Below are 21,045 nucleotides of genomic sequence, written 5' to 3'. Positions count from 1 at the left end.
GAGGTCACATTTATGACTGTATCTTCATGAAAGTTGGTCAGAATGTGTATATTAATAATCTCTAAGTCAAGTTTAAATCTGGGTCATGTGCGGTCAAAAACTAGGTCATTAGGTCAAATCATAGGAAAAGCTTGTTAGCACTCTAGAGCTTACATTTACGACTGTATGCTCATGAAACTTAGTCAGAATGTTTATATTGTTTAGCTCTAGGCCAAGTTCGAATCTGGGTCATGTGCGGTCAAAAACTAGGTCACCAGGTCAAATTTAAGGAAAAGCTTGTTAACACTCTAGAGGTCACATTTATAACTGTATCTTCATGAAAGTTGGTCAGAATGTTTATGTTAATAATCTCTAAGTCAAGTTTGAATCCGGGTCATGTGTGGTCAAAATCTAGGTCATTAGGTCAAATCATAGGAAAAGCTTGTAAGCACTCTAGAGGTCACATTTATGACTGTATGTTGATGAAACTTAGTCAGAATGTTTATATTGATTAGTTCTAGGCCAAATTCGAATCTTGATCATGAGCGGTCAAAAACTAGGTCACCAGGTCAAATTTAAGGAAAAGCTTTTGACAATCTAGAGGTCACATTTATAAATGTTTCTTCATGAAAGTTGGTCAGAATGTTTACATTAATAATCTCCAAGTCAAGTTTAAATCTGGGTCATGTGCGGTCAAAAACAAGGTCATCAGGTCAAATCATAGGAAAAGCTTGTTAGCACTCTAGAGGTCACATTTACGACTGTATATTCATCAAACTTAGTCAGAATGTTTATATTGATTAGCTCTAGGCCAAGTTCGAATCTGGGTCATGTGCGGTCAAAAACTAGGTCACCAGGTCAAATTTTAGGAAAAGCTTTTTAACACTCTAGAGTTCACATTTATAACTGTATGTTCATGAAAGTTGGTCAGATTGTTTATGTTAAAAATCTCTAAGTCAAGTTTGAATCCGGGTCATGTGTGGTCAAAAACTAGGTCATTAGGTCAAATCATAGGAAAAGCTTGTAAGCACTCTAGAGGTCACATTTATGACTGTATGTTGATGAAACTTAGTCAGAATGTTTATATTGATTAGCTCTAGGCCAAGTTCGAATCTTGGTCATGTGCAGTCAAAATCTAGGTCACCAGAACAAATAATAGGAAAAGTATTTTAACACTGTAGAGGCCACATTTATGACCACATGTTCATGGAACTTGATCAGAATGTTATTCTTGATGATCTTTAAGTAGAGTTTGAAACTGGGTTATCAATTGCCCTCACCCTGAAAACACTTATATCACACTTGAATTGGATCAGGTGAGCGATACAGGGCCTTCAGGGCCCTCTTGTTTATTTTATTTCTTGAAATTTACTTCTCAAACCTGCCCAAATCGTTCCATGTTGTGAATTTTTCCAACTTGTATATAATACTACTACAACCGTTTACCTTCTACCTTCTATCAGCACATTGTATTACAAATGCTGCCTTTTTATAGAAAATGGGAGTAAGGGGAGCATCTTTCGCTTCCTGTGATGTTCTTGTTTAACAGAGCTGTCCACTGTATTTTATTTGTATGACACACACCAATGGGCATTTACTCACTTAAAGCTGTAAATACTGCTGAGAAAGACTTCATTACGCTCATGGTTGTGAAGCTGGTACGTTGTTTTAAACACTGCCTCCCATTGGTTTGCAGGCCCAAATGTGCAGTACTGTAGAGTTCTTTTCTGGCCGAATATGGAGGAGGCAATGACTCGAGACATTCAAGGCAGTGGAGGTGTGTATTGGTTGGTGTACTGTGTAATTGTTTATATATAATTTTATGCCTCGGTAAATGTCAAGAGTTTAATATACATTGAGGTAAAATGCCTTTACATTTTTGATATTCCACATAAGCACTACAAGATGTATTGTCCTGCAGACCTGTCAGTATCGAGTTTGACCCCGGCCCAGCTACCAAACCTGGGTGTGCTTGTGTACCAGCTGAAGACATGCATGAGTCAGTTTCTAGCTGTGTACGAGAAAAGAAAGTTCCACCTAGGCAAACTTGAGGGACTCTCAGACCTGAGTGTGGAAGACTTGAAACAGGTAATGTGCTTAAACTGACAGTGTTGAAAGTTTCTGTACGATATTTTAAATAATTTGGGAACATTTTTAATAAAAAGTGGCATCATGACTGATTGATTCAACTTAAATTCAAATTAATTTAATGCCAGGTTTTTATTAGAAAAGATTCCAACATTCAGACCACTAGGGCAGTATGCATACCAGAAAAAATGCATGAACACATAGCATAATTTCTAACAGAGTTAATAAATCATGTTTTGTTTCAAAGTTTGAGCATTGTTATGTACTTATATTTCCTTTGTTTCAGTTTTCTGGAGTGGTTGAGGGTGAGAAAATGTCATCCCAGCAACGACAGGCTGTCGCCTACAAGAGGCTCTCACACATCATAGCATACAACTACCGCCAGCTACAGGCATACTCTTGTATCCTTTGACTATGTCAAATAACTGGGACAGTGGTGAGAATTTCTTATGATGAAAACTGCAACTGGTGAGTGGTCATCGAGTTTCTTTTCATCAATGTTTTAGAAAGGTATTAGTCAAGGAGTCGAGCACCATTGCTAGTCCCAAATACACAAATCATGCGCAAAACCTTATGATTACCTTGAGGTAATAATTTCACACATTTTCCAAAAAGCATGTTTCAAAATAAACAAAGAAGTGGCTGGTGTTATATTTTCGCAAGTTGTAAAAATTGCAATGACAAATGAAAGGGAATAAGAAAAGGGTGAAAAACCAATTATCACTGTTTACTCACGACCGCTAATACCTGATGACAGCTTTTGAACATATGAGCAATTTCCACAACGCAATACGTAATCAGTGCCGAAGTAAACTGACTACTTCAAACTTTGAAAATACATTGTAAGACATTTCATAACAGACTAAAATGGAAACTTGGGTCGTTTGAAACATCGTATCACTCAAAGTTTTAGCTTGGTGCCCGGTGTCCTGGAGTGATCGCAGTTTTACTGTATTTCACCTTAACCCATGCATCAGACATCATAGAGAACAGCCTGTTCTTGTTATGGAGACACCTGGAATACTACCTGATCCACTGTGTGCCTAGTGACAGGAGCCAGGCCAACATACAGACACAAGCACGCAGACAACAGCAGATCAGGAGACTGCAAGGTTGTACAAATAATTGATCACATCTAATTGTTCAACTCGATCATTGTAAAATCCAGATACCATTGGCACTTGCAAACAAAAACATATCGGGTAACTATTTTAACTAAATAGATTCCCCTCGACTACTTTCTTACTCGCATTGAAGGTTTATTAGTTTGGAAAAAGAGCCCTGACTCAGTGAGAAGCAATGTATAATGGAGCTATAAGCAGGAGTGTGTATTGTTATGTCGCCCAGCTTAATTAAGGGCCAGCTAGACTTATTTGACATCATGAAGATCTTTTAATCTCGATTCCAATCTTATCTGCTGGGCGCCTGACAGGAAGTCCATCAGTACCCATTCATTTATTTAACGAGCTACTGGATAAGCAACTGGCCTTATCAGAACAAGCCAAGTGTGGTGCTTGAATCTTTGACGCCCTAACTTCTATGCCACGAAGGAAGAACATCAATAGTTTTACAAAATGGCATAATATTGGAATTTTTTTACTGTCATATTTAAGATGCAGTAGGTGTAGGTGGTTCCCCGTCCATGGATCGTATTGGAGGAGGAGACAGTGTGTCAAGTTTTGACCTGGATGACTCGAGACGTCATGTGCGCCAGCAAGATATCGACACACTTAAACAGGCAGCTGTCACTGTGCTCAGTGAGTCGCTGTTCAAGAAAATACAGGAAATCAATCAGGTATGCTTACAGTTGTGTAAACACTTACACTTGTTAACATGCATGTTACATACCTCATGTAATATTTGATCATACAATTACCTTAATACCTGATTGTAATTATTATGTATGAAAGTTTAAGCCTCATAAGTTGAGACTTATCCAGCCTTTCACAAATTTCAAATATGTGGAATGAATGACTGTCAAAAATACAGGTACTGACCCCCCCCCCCTGTCTTCGTCTTAGATCTCAAGAAGCATCGTCATTGGTGTTATTGTTGCCATGGTCTGCGTCAAGACCAAATCTATGAAACTGTTACAGATACTAGTATCTGGTATTCACAATACAATTTGCATATAGCATTCCCCATCAGCGTGGCTAAAGTATGCTTCTTGTGATCCTCGGTTATATTTTAGAATATTTTATTAAAAGGAGTTATTTTACTTTCAGACGTTCTGTAAGAGCCGCAGCCACTATGGGTTTGTTGAGGCTGTGATCCGGAGAGTCAAGCGTCTACTGAGACTGCATACAGGTTCCTGAATAACTTGGACTACAAATATGAATAGCAGCAAAGGCTGGAAAGCTCACTATATCAAACAGATTTGCAACCATGGAAAATTGCATGACTAATTAAATATAGTCTTTTAGAAATCTTGATAAGTGGGCTCTGGAGCAGTTTGTCTTATTTCAATGACTGTTGATTAAACATTACAAACATGAACACACTTTCAACTTTACTGTATATGTAAGGGTGTATTTGTTTTCCATTCTATTATTCTATTGAATGAATCATGTGTTCAGATTTTCGTGTAATAAAAGTGCATTGCTGATGATGATTATCTTTGAATTAAAAATCCACTGTCCTGTTAAAAGGACTAATAAACTATTTCATGCCCTTTCTATCAGTTGCTAATTATCTTAATTCTAACTTCATGAAATTAAAGTTAAGATAATGATGTTAATATGAGAATTCATCCCCAATGTTTAGATGTGTGCTTTCTGGGGATGTCTGTTCTTGGCTGTAAATCATCAAATGCTTTGATCAAATACACATGTTGGTAAATAAACTCGGCAAGGCGTAGTTGTCTTTCTGACAGATAATGAAGCATGATCACTAGGCCATTTTGCACTGAAGATACAGACGATTTGTACTAACCCAAAAGCCGTTTCCAACAGTAAATTTTTGGCACTTCCAAGTTTCTCAATGTGCCACTCTTGCGGTTAATGTGAAACCTGCAAACTACATATATGGAGGCTTTGCGGGGGTATGAGCCTATTAGTAGTTGGTTTGTTGTGATTTGACACCAGTTTATGCCAAATCACGAACAGCTGCAGTCGGTTTCCTTTGATGTCTATGAAGATTGGCAAACTTGACTTGAAATTCAATGGACATTTGCAAACAGTATCAGTGTGTATACCACCTGATAAATTGTGTCATAAATGCTACGTCGGAAGGCAATATTTTGCTTTAAATGAAAACTTGAAACAAAAAAGGGGAAATTTCATAAACACAGTTAAATTATTTATGGTTTATGTAGATTTATCTCTTAAAATTATGTAACACATAACACAAGTATAGTAAGATAACAAAAGCATACAGTGGCATGGAATTTCATGTTTTCAATATTACACTTGCATTGCAGTTTGTCAACAACAATCAGAATACAAATTTTAAACATAAAATGAAGCACAAAACATAAACAATTTATGTTTTATATGACAAACATGGATTAATAACGCCTAACAAATCATGAAACAGTTGTACAGTCAAACCTGTATTAAGTGGCCACCTTTGGGAAAAGGTAAAAGTGGCTGCTTACTACAGGTGGCCACTTAGTCCAGGTTGAACTTTCCTGACACTTTGGCTTTGTTCAAACAGAGGCCGATTATATACCAGTATCAGTATCATTAAAGATAGTTGAATACTAAATATAAATGTAGAAAACAAACATTATTGCAAATTTACAAATAGAATGCAATAGATAAAAATTAATACATAGCAAAAACATAAAAAACAAGAGACGTTTGTCAAACATTATGCCCCCCTGAGCGCCATGTTGTCCGGATTATATGGACAATTGAATGAAATATGCATGGACCGAAATGACAGCTGATTTGTTGCTGTTTTAAGATTATGACCATTAAAGTGTGAGGATAAAGTGTGTTATGACCTTTGACTCTATGAACTCAAAATCCAGAGTCATCAGCTGGTCACCAGAAACCTAAATGTCAAGTTTGAGGGCCATGGGTGCAGGCATTGTCAAGTTATCACAAGACAAGTTTTTTTCGTTCAAGGTCACTGTGACCTTGACCTTTGACCCGATGACTCCTTAAATCATAAGGGGTCATCTACAAGTCAGATGCAACTCCAAGTCAAGTTTGAAGGCCATGGGTTCAGGCATTGTTGAGTTATCACTTGGACAACCTTTTACCATTCAAGATCACTGTGACCTTGACCTTTGGCTCTATGAATCCTAAAATCAATAAGGGTGATCTACTGGCCAGGCTTAACATTCATGTCAAGTTTAATGATCATAGGTTCAGGCATTGTTGAGATATCAGTGGGGGAAGATTTGTTAACTTTTTTGCGTTAAAGGTTACTGTGACATTGACCTTGGCCTGATGACCCCCAAAGTTGATAAGGGTCATCTACTGGGCAGGCCCAACCTTCATGTCAAGTTTGATGACCATAGGTCCAAGAATTGTCAAGTATGCTTTCAAGGTCACTGTGACCTTGACCTTTGACCCCTAAAATCAATAGGGGTCATCTACTGGTCAGGCCCAACCTCCATGTCAAGTTTGATGACCATAGGTCCAAGAATTGTCAAGTTTGCTTTCAAGGTCACTGTGACCTTGACCTTTGGCCTGATGACCCCCAAAAACAATAGGGGTCATCTACTAGTCAGGCCCAACCTCCATGTCAAGTTTGAGGGCCATGGGTGCAGGCATTGTTGAGTTATCACTCGGACAAGCTTTAAAATTATTTTACCATTAAAGGTCATTGTGACCTTGACCTTTGACCCCCAAAATCAATAGGGGTCATCTACTGGTCAGGCCCAACTTTCATGTGAAGTTTGATGACCATACGTCCAGGAATTGTTCAGTTATCACTCGGACAAGCTTTGGTCTACCGACCGACCGACCGACCGACATGCCTGTGCAAAGCAATATACCCCTCTTCTTCGAAGGGGGGCATAACTAAAATGAGTTCACACAACTACATGTACATTTTTAAGTTCAATGTTTAAAGTATTCCGTCATTTTCATTTGCGTCACTTCTGTCTAATTTAAAGTGCATTTACATTGAGAGGACATAATCATGCCAAGCATGTCACTCTGTGAATCAAAAGCCATGAATACACAAGTTAATGAATTCCTTAATTTTCTTTTAATGTTTGGATTTGAATTGTCAGCATAGGCAAGAAATTAATTTGAGTCCGTCCACAGTTCTTCTTGCAGTACCAACGTTTTCCTAAAATTTAATACACGTGACAGGTTCTTTTATCGTCAAACACTTCCAATTTGTTTTATTGTCAGCCATAATCAAAATTCGCGAAAAAGAATATCGCGAACAATGCAATGTAAATATCCGTTCGTAGAAGTATAAAGCCGTGCACTTTGAAAATTAATACGGAAGTGAATACACATTGTAACTCGTTTCACACCATCAAATAAAAGTGCAAACTGTAAATTCATAATTATTATAACCGCGTTCTTTGTCAGTATTTGACAATTAACTTCGTAATTATTAACGCCAATTATTTAAATATCTTTACTAAGTGTGTCAATTCTGATCGAACCATTCTAAGCTCTGGATCATTTCCATATAAAGATGAAAATATACTAAGAAGTGGTCTCCAGGTCCCACCCTACCCTAGGTTTTTTATGAACAAATAGTAGAGAAAATGTCAGACAAAGTGACATTTTTCAGAGTGAAAAATATGATATTAAAACACAATTTGAAGCCATATTGGAAACGCACATTCTACAGATTCTACAGAAATTCATTAAAATTTCTTGAACGAATTGTATGTTATGGCCAAATTAAAGTGACTTTTGACGTACCCTGAATAATAAAGAACTGGCAAGCAGAATAGTGCAAAAAGGTTTGTGTAATATTGTAAACATTTTTACAATATGGAATTTATCTACACTATACCACTACACTTGAATACAAAAACCAAATCAGTCAACCATAATTTGATTACATACATCAAATTCATTGGAATCTGAAATAACTGCAACAACCCCACCAGCAATTCTACCCTTGTGCTATACTAGAATAAAATGTGGCCTCACTCATAAAATCACACAAGAACTTAATAGAATATGTTTATTGCACATGATAAATAAATAGTTAACACAATAATACATCAGTCATTACAAACAACTTTGAAACACAATGAAAAGGAGGAAGTAATTTATTGTAGTTTGAGCGGAAATGTAATATTTTAACTATATTGTAAGCTTTAAAAAAATAACAGGACAAACCTCAGAGCAGATCTGTATATACATACCATCAGATAGTTTTCATCTTTAATGGCACTTTTTTATTTCTTAGCTATACCTAAAAGGCAATAAAAGGGAAGTATCCTCGCTTTGGAATCTAGCTTGATAATATATATAATTGCTACCTTTTTGAAAATGTTCATGTGGTTTTTATTTCACTAAACACAAATTTCCATATATTAAATCTGTATACAGTCGAAACTCGATGGCTCGATATTCTAGGGACCGGCCAAAGTACTTCGAGCCTCGAGAATATCGAGCCAAGAATGTTATTTTTTCATTTGTTACATAAAGTCTTATTTACCTCGTTTGTTATTGGCTACGCTATCTCCGCAAGAGAAGGAAGAGTATTTATTGGGCATAGTTACGCACCCTAAATTTCGTAATATGACTTATTCGATTATTAGAAAATATCATTTTATTAATAATAAAAATACATTTATGCGAAAACAAGCAATTGTAAACAGTGGGTAACACAAACATAGCTTAAAAGTTAAATCAAAATGCATAGTAATTTAGGGATGGATAACAATAACTGTTAAACCATTTAAATTCGATAATAATTATAATACCAGTCAAGCAATTTTAATCGATTAGCGCCTTGTGCTAAATGAAGCCAATCAAACAAATCAAGTTGTGAGATTCTTAACTGAACTCGCGAAAATGTCATCGACCCAAGCAAACAAATCAAAGTGTGAAATTCTTGTTTTGGACCGCGAAAACGACTTCGCGCTTGGAGAAATATCGACCCTCAAGATATCGAGCCATCCGATCAAAATTTATATGAACAAAGAGTAAATAAAAATCGGTCCTTTTAATTTGGTTCGAGCCAACGAGGATATCGAGCCATGAGATATCGAGCCAACGAGTTTCGACTGTATTCTACATCAAAATATGTATGAATAATTTAAGCAGTTAATGAGCATTTAAGTGTCAAAAAAATGAGCTAAGCAAACACTGGGCCAGTATGTCATGGTGAAATATACTAGATAAACAGTTTCCAATCAATAACTTGTGAAAGATGGTTTGAGCCGTCAAACTTAAAATGCATACTGCCATGGTGATTAGATCATCTGACTTATTTTGGGGTCAAGGTCATTGTGACCTTCTAAAAAAAAAGCTATATATCCAGAACTCGTGACCCTCAGATTCTCAAACATTAATATTCCTGACCATGACCAGTAGATGACCTTTTTGATTTCTAGGTCAAGGTTGTGGCATTCAGATTGGTAATAAATTTGGTTTGACAACATTGGGTGCTCAGCTGAAAGATGACACTACCAATTTTGTGGAATTCTAGTTTACAGATGAACAATTAGTAAAAGCAACAATCACAACATCATATTAATTGCTACAAATTTATACATGATAAATAATTGTTGAGTAGTGTCAGGATATGTTTATATCTATCCAATCATCATTTCACTTCGAGTTGCTATTGATTACACATGTACTTCAAATATTTTTATATTATATGAAACATTAATATTTTCAAGTGTAAATACCCAATTGTCAACAAGTGTAAGTATTGAATTCAAAAACAACTCTATACATCATTGGTTTTCCATAAAACACATTATTACCATACACCTGATACAAAAATATTCAACATGCAATTTATATCACTGACTCTGGATTTTATAAACTCAAGATATTTCCTCTGTTTACATCAGAAACAGGATAAAAATAAATAAACATGGTTAAAAATAACTACAAGTAATCAATAAAGGCTAAGAACATGAAAGCATACATACAATCATCCCTTAAAATCTTTATCTTGTATGTGAAACTGAAACTGACTGAAACTTACAAGGAAGATAACAATTAAGATAAAAAAAAAGCTAGTTTTAATACTTTAGATATGGGTTTTGTAAAAAAGCACATTTAAAACTTGTTTTAATATTAACTTTAATTAAAATGTTAGCATCTTAAATTGATTATTTAATTGATGGTAACTTTATAAGGCACAGTTATAAACTAACGACAGTCAAAGTACTTTCGCACATAATTTTGGTCAACAAAAACAATGTTTATGACCTCATTCTGACCAACTTTAATATGTATTAAGGGGTAAATATGCTGATTTGTGCTGTGATATCTATAAGTACTTGATGGTAAATAATACACAGGGACTTTCATAACAATCATCGTATCATCTGATATCAATTGTTTATTCATCACAGTCATAAAGAAAAGCCTAACCCTTCACAGTCTGAACTTATCTGAAAATTGTTTTTGTCAGACTTGTTTTATGTGTTTAAATGTCTCAGTAGGTTTTCATTTAGAAAAACAGTTCCTCTTGTGTGACTGCCCCTTAAAAACGACTTATTTGTACTCCTAATATAAACCATGCATAAGTACTTAGTCCTGGGTAATGATGAAACAATGTAAATTTGTAGTACTCACATGATTATCCAGAAAAATCTACATAATTAGTAAATCTATGAGGTCTTGCAATAAATCTAACAAATTTGTGGCATTTGCAATACATGTTTAAAAATTAGGGATGGCAACGAGTACCCGAGTATTTAAGTACTCGATCGAACGTCCGAGTACTCTAGTACCAAATCACTACTCGAGTACTCGGAAAAAAAAAAAATCTATAAAAAATCACCAAATACACAATTTACAGACAAAATATCAGATCTGGTTAGTTGCCAAGAGGACAATTTACGGTCCCTCTAATCCCCGCTTTGTACACAATTGACCTCAATCAAATGGTTGACAGTTGTTGTGATAGTTGTAAACTGTGAACAAAGGACCCCTATTTCAAATTAGCACTGATGTCAATTAGCGAAGTTTTGATAGCGGTACTTTCACCTACACAATTCTATTGTTCACCAAACAATGGACGCTAACGAGCGAAAGAGTATTGAGAATTGATTTCTTAATGGGCGTATTTTAACTATTTTTGCAATGATTATCACAATTGATTGGTTGATATTTTAAATCAAGAATTATGAATATTAATGATGTAAACAACAATTACACAGTACGAAAAACTATAATTTAAAAAAAATTAAGTTGTAGAGTAAACAACTGAACAACTGAACTTCGTATTGAATTTCGTTCACTATTTTTATGTATGCTATTAATTTTCGTTCATTGTATTGCTGATTGTTGTTCATTTCTGCAGTGCAAACTTGTATAAAATGAAACGAATAAGACAAATTAAAAGCCTGAAACAACATGTGTTTTCTTTTTATATCATTTTTTGTTAAAATACGTAATGAAAGTTTACTTTAAAGGTGAAAATGACCAATAATACGACCAATGCACAATATACGCCATGAACGATACATGTATACACAATCTTGTCTTTGCAACACAATCAATTTTTCCGAGTAATCGAGTACCCGAGTACTCGATCGAACGATTGTCCGAGTACTCGAGTATTAATTTTACTACTCGTTGCCATCCCTAGTAAAAATGAATATTTAAATTAAGGGCTATGACTATGATTTTGATAAGGTTAACTTACATTTTGATAAGGTTAACTGATATCAAAATAAAGTGTTTCCTATTTACTAAATCTAGAGCTCGTACCTAAGTACAGGCCAGGACAACTTATAGCTACTAATGGTTAAACCTGGGACCCCTTTGATACAACTTTACCACTACACCATCTAAATTAGGTCAAAGGCAACGCTACAACAGGAGCAAGCAATAAGCTGATTGTATCATGCTCTGGTTTTGGCCTGACATCAGCAATGCATTCAGTAGGGCTAGCGTTAACCAAACATTATCAGACTGTTTGGTTTTGTATGCCTGTTGCAATGCAGCCCATTCACTGCAAGCGGAGAACCCAACAGCAAACGTTTGCTGCAAACACATTTACTGAACGCATGGCAGTACTGGTATCCCTTTACAGAGGCTAAGAGGAAGTTCAACTGGTAGGGCTCAAGCTCAGAAACCCATGGGTGACACCTATACCACTACACCATTCCACCCAGTGACCGTGTTTTCTGGTTTAATGTGCAAGCGCAACACTGTAAAAACCAGCTTCCCAGCTTTTTGGAAAGGTTAACAAGTTTTACGACCAGTACGTGCGGACTTTGTCCTCAATTTTCCTGCGGCACATTGGGCACTCGTGCAGGGAGGTGGAACAGTCTAGGCATGTGGCCAGATGTCCGCACGGCAGAAACGTGATGCATACCTGGAGGTTTAAAATGGACATGTAATTATCATCACTAATCAAGAAAAGTAAAACCAATTAATGTTTCAATTTCAAGTTACCATTGTCATAGGATTGCATGTACAAACAACAACAAAAGACAAGTTGCATAACAATACCCACCTCCTTGTCCATACATATTTTGCACAGCTGTTGGTCCTTTAACTTCTTGTTTTCTTCCAACACAGATTCTAACTCTGTAACAAGGTAATTCATAGGTATCACTCAAGTTTATTTATTATCCCAAACAAACAATCTGTTGGTAATGACCAACCTGTCAACCAAGTTTGAGGTCCCTGGCCACAAGCCTTCAGTTATTGATTGGAAATGATTTTAAAGTTATGGTCACCACAAACCTGACCTTTGACCTACTGACCTCAAAATCAAAAGGGTTCATTTTCTGGTCATAATAAACCTGCCTACCAACATTGAGGTCACTGTGTCTAAGCGTCCGAAAGTATCGATTGCAAACCCCTTGGACAGACAGGAAGACAGTCTGATTACTAAAGTCTGCCCTTTGGGTCATATTAATATGATCAACACTAAAATTAGTGAGACAAATCATGTTTGTATTCTGTCCTTTTATTTAAAATGTTATGGTTTATAACATTATTGCTTAAAGTAGAATATATAACAAAGATTAATAAATGTTTATGTATACAGTCCAAACTTGCTATGACTACATCGGATATCTTGATTTTCCGGTTGTGTCAAACTTTTTCCCCAGTCCCGTATTTATTCCTTCTTATTCTATAGAATATTTCTGCTTATGTCGATTTTTCTATCGTGATTTTTTTCGCTATGTCGAACCCCTATTTCAGTCTCTGTGGTTGAATTTCACACATTTTATTTGTAGGTGTGAAAAAATTCATGACAGTTTGCGACATGTTGCTAAATTACCTTGCGTGTCAAAATAAACTGTCATAATTGGAGGATAATAGGTAAGTGTGAATAATTTAAGTAGTTTGTTTATGTTTTTGATTAAAAGAGACATTTATTGCTCCAGCTCGTGTTAAATGTTCTTGAAACGCACAAGGATGCTGATGACATCATGGGGAAATTCGACAACAGTTATGTAACAAAAAAAATTCTCTACACTGCATGTAGAAAACAAGCGGGCATAAAAGCCTTTTTCAAACCAATTTAAATGTATTTTTTTAGATTTGCTATATATATTGCTGTGTATAATTATCACGAATCACAAATGTTCTATTTTATCAAAGTTCTTGTCATATGTGCTATATCGTTTTTTACCATGTACAAATGTATGTGATTGATTTATATCTGTGTTTGTGTAATCAATAAACGTGCATTAAATAAATTTGACATAAATAATTCATTTTATTTTTAAATAATAAGTTTGCTGTTTTCACGACGGCATTATATAACACGACCATTCAATTGCGGATGTTAAATATCTTGGAAATATACTGGACAATGATCTCAGTGCTGCATCTATTGTTAACAATATTGTCAGTAAAGTTAATTCTAGGCTAAAATTTTTATATAGACAAAATCATTTTTTAGATATGAATCTAAGAAGATTGTTATGTAACTCCTTAATACAATGCCATTTTGACTATGCATCGACATCTTGGTACAGTGGTATATGTAAACAATTCAAGAACAGATTACAGGTCACTCAGAACAAAGTTGTCAGATTTATTTATGGCTATGATTGTAGAACTTCCCTGAAAGTCTCGGCTTTCAGTGATATTGGATGGCTTAATATAGAAAATAGGATAAAGCAACTACGACTAAACCATGTACATAAAATCTTTAATAGCAAATGCCCATCATACTTACATGAACATTTTACTTTAGTCTCATCCACACATTCTTACAACAGTAGACATAGTGCTGGAAATTTTAAAGTGCCACAGGCTGACAGTTTTATATTAAATACTTTCTTTTATCAAGCAATCCAGGACTGGAACAGTCTTCCAATAAAGTTAAAAGAATTGAAAAATAAGAATACTTTTAAAAAAGAAGTGAAATCACATCTCATTGTAGGTATGAAATGTGCAGAAATGGAAGATTTCCTTTTTTATTAATTGTTATTCATTTAATCTTGCATATCAGTACAAAGATTTTTGTCATATTATGCTAAAGTGTCATATGGTTTTAACAGTCGGTTGCATTATAACTGTAAAAGTTCGATATCAAACATTTAATCATTCTTTAACTGGTCAAGAGTACATGCATGTTATTTTTGTATAAGTAAACCTAATTTAAACAGCTTATAACTGAGATCTTGGCAAATAATTATATTTGTCATAAGGACCCCATTGGAAATAAGTTGAATAACTTTAATGGGTTATCCTGTGTTATATATTTGTCACATTGAATTAAATCTTTGTTAACGCACGTATGTATCCAAAGCATTCTAATGATGTTGTGCTTTAGTATAGATATCATCACTAATACTTTGTTAATCAGTCTGTGTTATAACTTTATGAGATATTTGGTTTGTTACAATGACATATATATGCACGAATAAATCTATCTATCTATCTATCTATCTATAACATCGGACTTAAATTGGGCTCAAATGTGTTGGGATTGGTTATCTTTTTTGTAATTCGGATGTGTCGCATGTTCGTTATCTTGACTTTTTTTCCTAGGTCCTGACAAAGTCGACAACAGATTTCATCTGTATGTATATGAAACAAATATAAAAAGCACACTGGTGCAAACACCATTGCTTGTCTAGCATTCAGTCCAACAAGGGGCAAAACTCAACAGTTATAGAAGTCAGAGGCTGAGAGTTATGGCCCTTGCTATAAATGTATGTATCGTCTCTGACAGCGTGTGTACTAAGTTTTATTTGAATACCTTGGAACGTGTTTGGAGTTATGGCTAATGTTAAGATTTTTGCTATACAGTGACAATGCCCACACTAAGATAATACCCTGACATATTTTTTCAGACAAGCTAAAAAATTATAACAACTGATTGTAGACAGAGGCAATTAAATTAACAAAGACATTTACATTTCAAATTTACATTGATGACAGAAAGGCAATGCCTGGTCATTGACAATCACCTGTGATAACAGAATTGAGCCACACTTAATTGTCAGTGACTCTATAAATCATAAAACTTTACTTACTTACATCGGATATGATATAGTATAACACCTGTGTATGTGTATATTATTAATAAATATAAGCTCCTTTTCTCACCAAGAGATCCACTAGAGCAAGAACTTTCAGGTCGAACAATCGAATTCAGACTCCTGTTGTGCAGCATCCTATTCTCAGAGCTGGGTGGGTTTTCCTCAATTTCTCCCATCTCCACATCTTCTGAAGCCTGGGCAACGACACCATGGCTCTCTGACATCATAACACTTGGCTCAGGTAGACTGCTGCTGCTGCTGATGATGGAATTGTTGTCCTGCCTGTTGGTGTTCTGCAGGGCCTGCTCTCTCTCATACCTGGTCCGCTTTATGGCTTCTATCAGCTTGAGGGCATTCACCAGCACATTCTCACCTATCCAACATTCACACATTATAAGTATCTATCATGTGTTTCCGGTACGGATAGAAAAATCCGACCCGAGGGCAAGCGCATAAGCCGGTAACGAGGCTTGCCAAGTTACCGGTCACGCAGCGTGCCCGAGGGTCGGATTTTTCTATCCGTACCCGAAACCCATGATTGACATTTTTTCTTGCATACCTAAAATTATGAAATTGTGGAAAATTTGACGTAGAAAACGCACTTTTGTACATTTCACCAAAACGCGCGTTCGACGTTGTTTACTGAAGTCAAAAAGCGCAGTAATTTTAAATCTTTATTGACGTAATATTGTTCCTCTAAAAATCGCGTTTTAACGATAATTTATTTTCAATTTTAATTAAAAGTCTTGCATACTTATATTTTTGATTGCGCTTTATTGAAATGGCATAATATACTTTTCATAAACCATACATTTAAGAAATTTAAAGTGGCGCGTTGTTGCGCGTGACTCATCAGCACTGGTCACATGACCGGAAACACATGTCCGATATACAAGAATAGAGCTGCAATAATGGGTTTTGTTCGAAATAATAATTATCATATTCAAAACTCATGTAATTCTGTACTTTGTTGTATATCTACTTATTATAAAGCAACATCTGTTTGTGCATAACTTTTGCAGTTGGGTCAATTTTAATCATTCTGAATTTTGCAAAATATAAAATGTCATTTTTTTAAGAAATCAGCATATATTTATGTATATATATTTATGATGTGGTGATTCATAAACTATACATCATGTTATTTTTAAGATGACTCACCATGTCTTCGGTAGACCTCCTCAACCTGCTCGGGGGTGTATCCCTGGTGCAGCACGGCCAACACATGTGGGTTCTGCAGCAGATTGTCATTACCAGACACTACCTCACCAGTCTACAGAAGTGCAAAAAGGAGTATGAGAAATGTAGTATGAACATGTAGTAGAGTACGCACATGTATCTACAGAAGTATGTATGTACTGTATATGAATTTACGTTTACATCCAGATCTTGAACGGCAGAAATACTGTTATGTGTTACCATAGTGGATTTCAGCTGCTGGGTTCCAGGATACAATTTATTCTGTTTTGGTGACATTTAAAATTGGTTGTACCATATTACATGTACCTCTAGTTTTAGGGGTGGCCTGTACATAATTAAATCAACATGTATTCTAACATTTATACAATTGTTATTTCTAGAATTTCAACAATAAATAAATGCTTTGCCATTGTATGAAGTTGTATGAAGTTTTATACTTTTTATGCCCCCAAAGGTGGGCATATTAAAATCGCACCGTCCGTCCGTCCGTCCGTCCGGCTCTGTAACTTTCCCTTGTATGGACAGATTTTAAAATAACTTGCCACATGTGTTCCACATACCAAGACGACGTGTGGCATGCAAGACTTGTGTCCCTATCTCAAAGGTCAAGGTCACACTTAGTGTTTATTTACAATGGAGAGCTGCATATAAGGACATAGAGTATAGGTTGTCGTGTCTGGGCTGTAACTTTCTCTTGTATGGACAGATTTTAAAATAACTTGCCACATGTGTACCACATACCAAGACGACGTGTCGCGTGCAAGACCCGTGTCCCTACCTCAAAGGTCAAGGTCACACTTAGTGTTTATTCACCATAGAGTGCTGCATATAAGCATAGAGTATAGGTTGTCGTGTCCGGGCTGTAACTTTCCCTTGTATGGACAGATTTTAAAATAACTTGCCACATGTGTTCCACATACCAAGACGACGTGTCGCGTGCAAGAACCGTGTCCCTACCTCAAAGGTCAAGGTCACACTTAGTGTCTATTCACAATGGAGTGCTGCATATAAGGACATAGAGTATAGGTTGTCGTGTCCGGGCTGTAACTTTCTCTTGAATGGTCAGATTTTAAAATAACTTGCCACATGTGTTCCACATACCAAGACGACGTGTCCTGTGCAAGACCCGTGTCCCTACCTCAAAGGTCAAGGTCACACTTAGTGTTTATTCACAATGGAGTGCTGCATATAAGGACATAGAGTATAGGTTGTTGTGTCCGGGCTGTAACTTTCCCTTGTATGGACAGATTTTAAAATAACTTGCCACATGTGTTCCACATACCAAGACGACGTGTCGCGTGCAAGAACCGTGTCCCTACCTCAAAGGTCAAGGTCACACTTAGTGTTTATTCACAATGAAGTGCTGCATATAAGGACATAGAGTATAGGTTGTCGTGTCCGGGCTGTAACTTTCTCTTGAATGGTCAGATTTTAAAATAACTTGCCACATGTGTTCCACATACCAAGACGACGTGTCCTGTGCAAGACCCGTGTCCCTACCTCAAAGGTCAAGGTCACACTTAGTGTTTATTCACAATGGAGTGCTGCATATAAGGACATAGAGTATAGGTTGTTGTGTCCGGGCTGTAACTTTCCCTTGTATGGACAGATTTTAAAATAACTTGCCACATGTGTTCCACATACCAAGACGACGTGTCGCGTGCAAGAACCGTGTCCCTACCTCAAAGGTCAAGGTCACACTTAGTGTTTATTCACAATGAAGTGCTGCATATAAGGACATAGAGTATAGGTTGTCGTGTCCGGGCTGTAACTTTCTCTTGAATGGTCAGATTTTAAAATAACTTGCCACATGTGTTCCACATACCAAGATGACGTGTCGCGTGCAAGACCCGTGTCCCTACCTCAAAGGTCAAGGTCACACATATTGTTTATTCACAATGGAGTGCTGCATATAAGGACATAGAGTATAGGTTGTCGTGTCCGGGCTGTAACTTTCCCTTGTATGGACAGATTTTAAAATAACTTGCCACATGTTTCCACATACCAAGACGACGTGTCGCGTGCAAGACCCGTGTCCCTACCTCAAAGGTCAAGGTCACACTTAGTGTTTATTCACCATAGAGTGCTGCACATAAGCATAGAGTATAGGTTGTCGTGTCCGGGCTGTAACTTTCCCTTGTATGGACAGATTTTTAAATAACTTGCCACATGTGTTCCACATACCAAGACGACGTGTCGCGTGCAAGAACCGTGTCCCTACCTCAAAGGTCAAGGTCACACTTAGTGTTTATTCACAACTGAGTGCTGCATATAAGGACATAGAGTATAGGTTGTCGTGTCCGGGCTGTAGCTTTCCCTTGTATGGACAGATTTTAAAATAACTTGCCACATGTGTTCCACATAACAAGATGACGTGTTGCAGGCAAGACCCGTGTCCCTACTTCAAAGGTCAAGGTCACACGTAGTGTTTATTCACAATGGAGTGCTGCATATAAGGACATAGAGTATAGGTTGTCGTGTCCAGGCTGTAGCTTTCCCTTGTATGGACAGATTTTAAAATAACTTGCCACATGTGTTCCACATACCAAGACGACGTGTTGTGTGCAAGACCCGTGTCCCTACCTCAAAGGTCAAGGTCACACTTAGTGTTTATTCACAATGGAGTGCTGCATACAAGGACATAGGGTATAGGTTGTCGTGTCTGGGCTGTAACTTTCCCTTGTAAGGACAGATTTTAAAATAACTTGCTACATGTGTTCCACATACGAAGACGATGTGTCCTGTGCAAGACCCATGTCCCTACCTCTAAGGTGAAAGATACACTAAGTGTTTATTCACAAGGGAATTCTGAATATAAGGACATAACAGTGTAGGTTGTCAAGTATGGGTGGTATTTTTTTATGTTCAGAGGAAATTTAAAATAACTTGCCATATGTATTAGACACATAAAGGCAAGATCAACTTTTCATGTACTGACCTTGTTTGTAGGTCAATGTCACATTCGGGGGCATTCGTCACATACTGTGACAGCTCTTGTTAAATGGTAGTTTTCAAATTATGCTCCAGACAAGAAAAAGTAACAAAGGGCAACAAGAATATCGCTTGAAGCGATGGATGCTGCTCATATCCCCATTTTCTATGAAAATACAGAAACTGTATTACAATGTGCTGATAGAAGGTAGAATTGTTGTAGCTTTATTATTGACAAATTAAAAAAGTTCATGGCATGGAAAGATATGACCCAGGTTGAGAATTAAATCTTCAGGTAAATTTCAAGAAATGAAATAAAAAAGCAGCAATTGAAATTCACAAATATCCCAGATTCGGGAAGTTTCAGGGGAGATAACTAACAAGAGGGCCAAATGGCCCTGAATCGCTCACCTGTCATATATTGCACATTGGTTTGATAAGAAATCTGGATGGTTCAAAGTAGTTAAGGTTTTTTAGAAGTCTGGGTCATTTTTACCCCAATGCCAAAGTTTGGACAATAAAGGTAGAGGTCCACTTAATGATGTATTATGCCAAATAGCTCTAGTCCTTGTGAATTCGGAGAGAATTTTTTTTTATGCTTCTATTATATACAAATATTGAAAACCTAGGCCTATGAACACGGGGCGTGGCCAATTTTGACCCCAGGGCTAAAGTTTGAACAATCTTAATAGTGGTTCAATAAACGATGCTTCATACCAAATATCTAAGGCCTTCGCCTTTTGGTTTCGGAGAAGAAGATTTTTTAAGTTTTCATCATATACATATATTAGGAAACCCATGACCGCCCGGGTGGGGCCATTTTTTGACCGCAGGGCCAAAGATTGAACAATATTGGTACAAGTCAACTAGATGATATATCATGCCAAATATCTAAGCTCTTGTCACTACTTGATTTTACGTGTGTACCTATATATGTATATTTGTTATTAAATGTTGTATGTGGCCCATATTGAAAATATGTATGTGTACTAAATATGTTATCCAGTTTAAATTAAGACGTTACTTGTCTTTGTGAGTTCGGAGAAGATTTTTTAAGTTTTCACTATAACACATATAAGAGAAAACCCATCAGCCCCGGGGTGTGGCCAATTTTAACCCCAGGGCCATAATTTGAACAAATTTTGTAGAGGTCCACTAGACGATGAATCATGCCAAATATCTAAGCTCTAAGCCACGTAAGTTCAGAGGAGATGATTTTTGAAGTTTTCACTATAAACATATAGAGAAAACCCATGACCCCCCAAGGGGGC

The 21,045-nt window shown here is 36.5% G+C and overlaps 2 protein-coding genes across 3 annotated transcripts in view; one reads left to right on the top strand and one right to left on the bottom strand.

Moving 5' to 3' along the window:
* Window positions 1-4,672, top strand: part of LOC128238210 (nuclear pore complex protein Nup205-like) — a 79,693-nt gene extending 75,021 nt beyond the window's left edge. The window contains exons 35-40 of the mRNA XM_052953868.1: window positions 1,676-1,756; window positions 1,901-2,067; window positions 2,354-2,468; window positions 3,045-3,179; window positions 3,681-3,862; window positions 4,293-4,672. Of these exons, the coding sequence (XP_052809828.1) occupies window positions 1,676-1,756; window positions 1,901-2,067; window positions 2,354-2,468; window positions 3,045-3,179; window positions 3,681-3,862; window positions 4,293-4,382 (770 nt within the window). The 3' untranslated portion in view covers window positions 4,383-4,672. The remainder of the gene's footprint in view (window positions 1-1,675; window positions 1,757-1,900; window positions 2,068-2,353; window positions 2,469-3,044; window positions 3,180-3,680; window positions 3,863-4,292) is intronic.
* A 690-nt stretch (window positions 4,673-5,362) lies between these two features.
* The window catches only part of LOC128236988 (putative inhibitor of apoptosis), a 58,146-nt gene continuing 42,463 nt past the window's right edge, over window positions 5,363-21,045 (bottom strand). For both annotated transcript variants that reach the window (XM_052952153.1, XM_052952154.1), the window contains exons 4-7: window positions 16,805-16,916; window positions 15,711-16,016; window positions 12,649-12,722; window positions 5,363-12,507 (exon numbers count right to left, since the gene is read on the bottom strand). In XM_052952153.1, coding sequence (XP_052808113.1) covers window positions 12,385-12,507; window positions 12,649-12,722; window positions 15,711-16,016; window positions 16,805-16,916 — 615 coding nt within the window. In that variant the 3' untranslated portion in view covers window positions 5,363-12,384. The remainder of the gene's footprint in view (window positions 12,508-12,648; window positions 12,723-15,710; window positions 16,017-16,804; window positions 16,917-21,045) is intronic.

The sequence above is a fragment of the Mya arenaria genome, chromosome 6 (genome assembly GCF_026914265.1).
Source record: "Mya arenaria isolate MELC-2E11 chromosome 6, ASM2691426v1".
Taxonomy (NCBI): domain Eukaryota; kingdom Metazoa; phylum Mollusca; class Bivalvia; order Myida; family Myidae; genus Mya; species Mya arenaria.
Note: the sequence above shows the minus strand (reverse complement) of the source record. Positions and strands in the feature narration are given on the sequence as shown.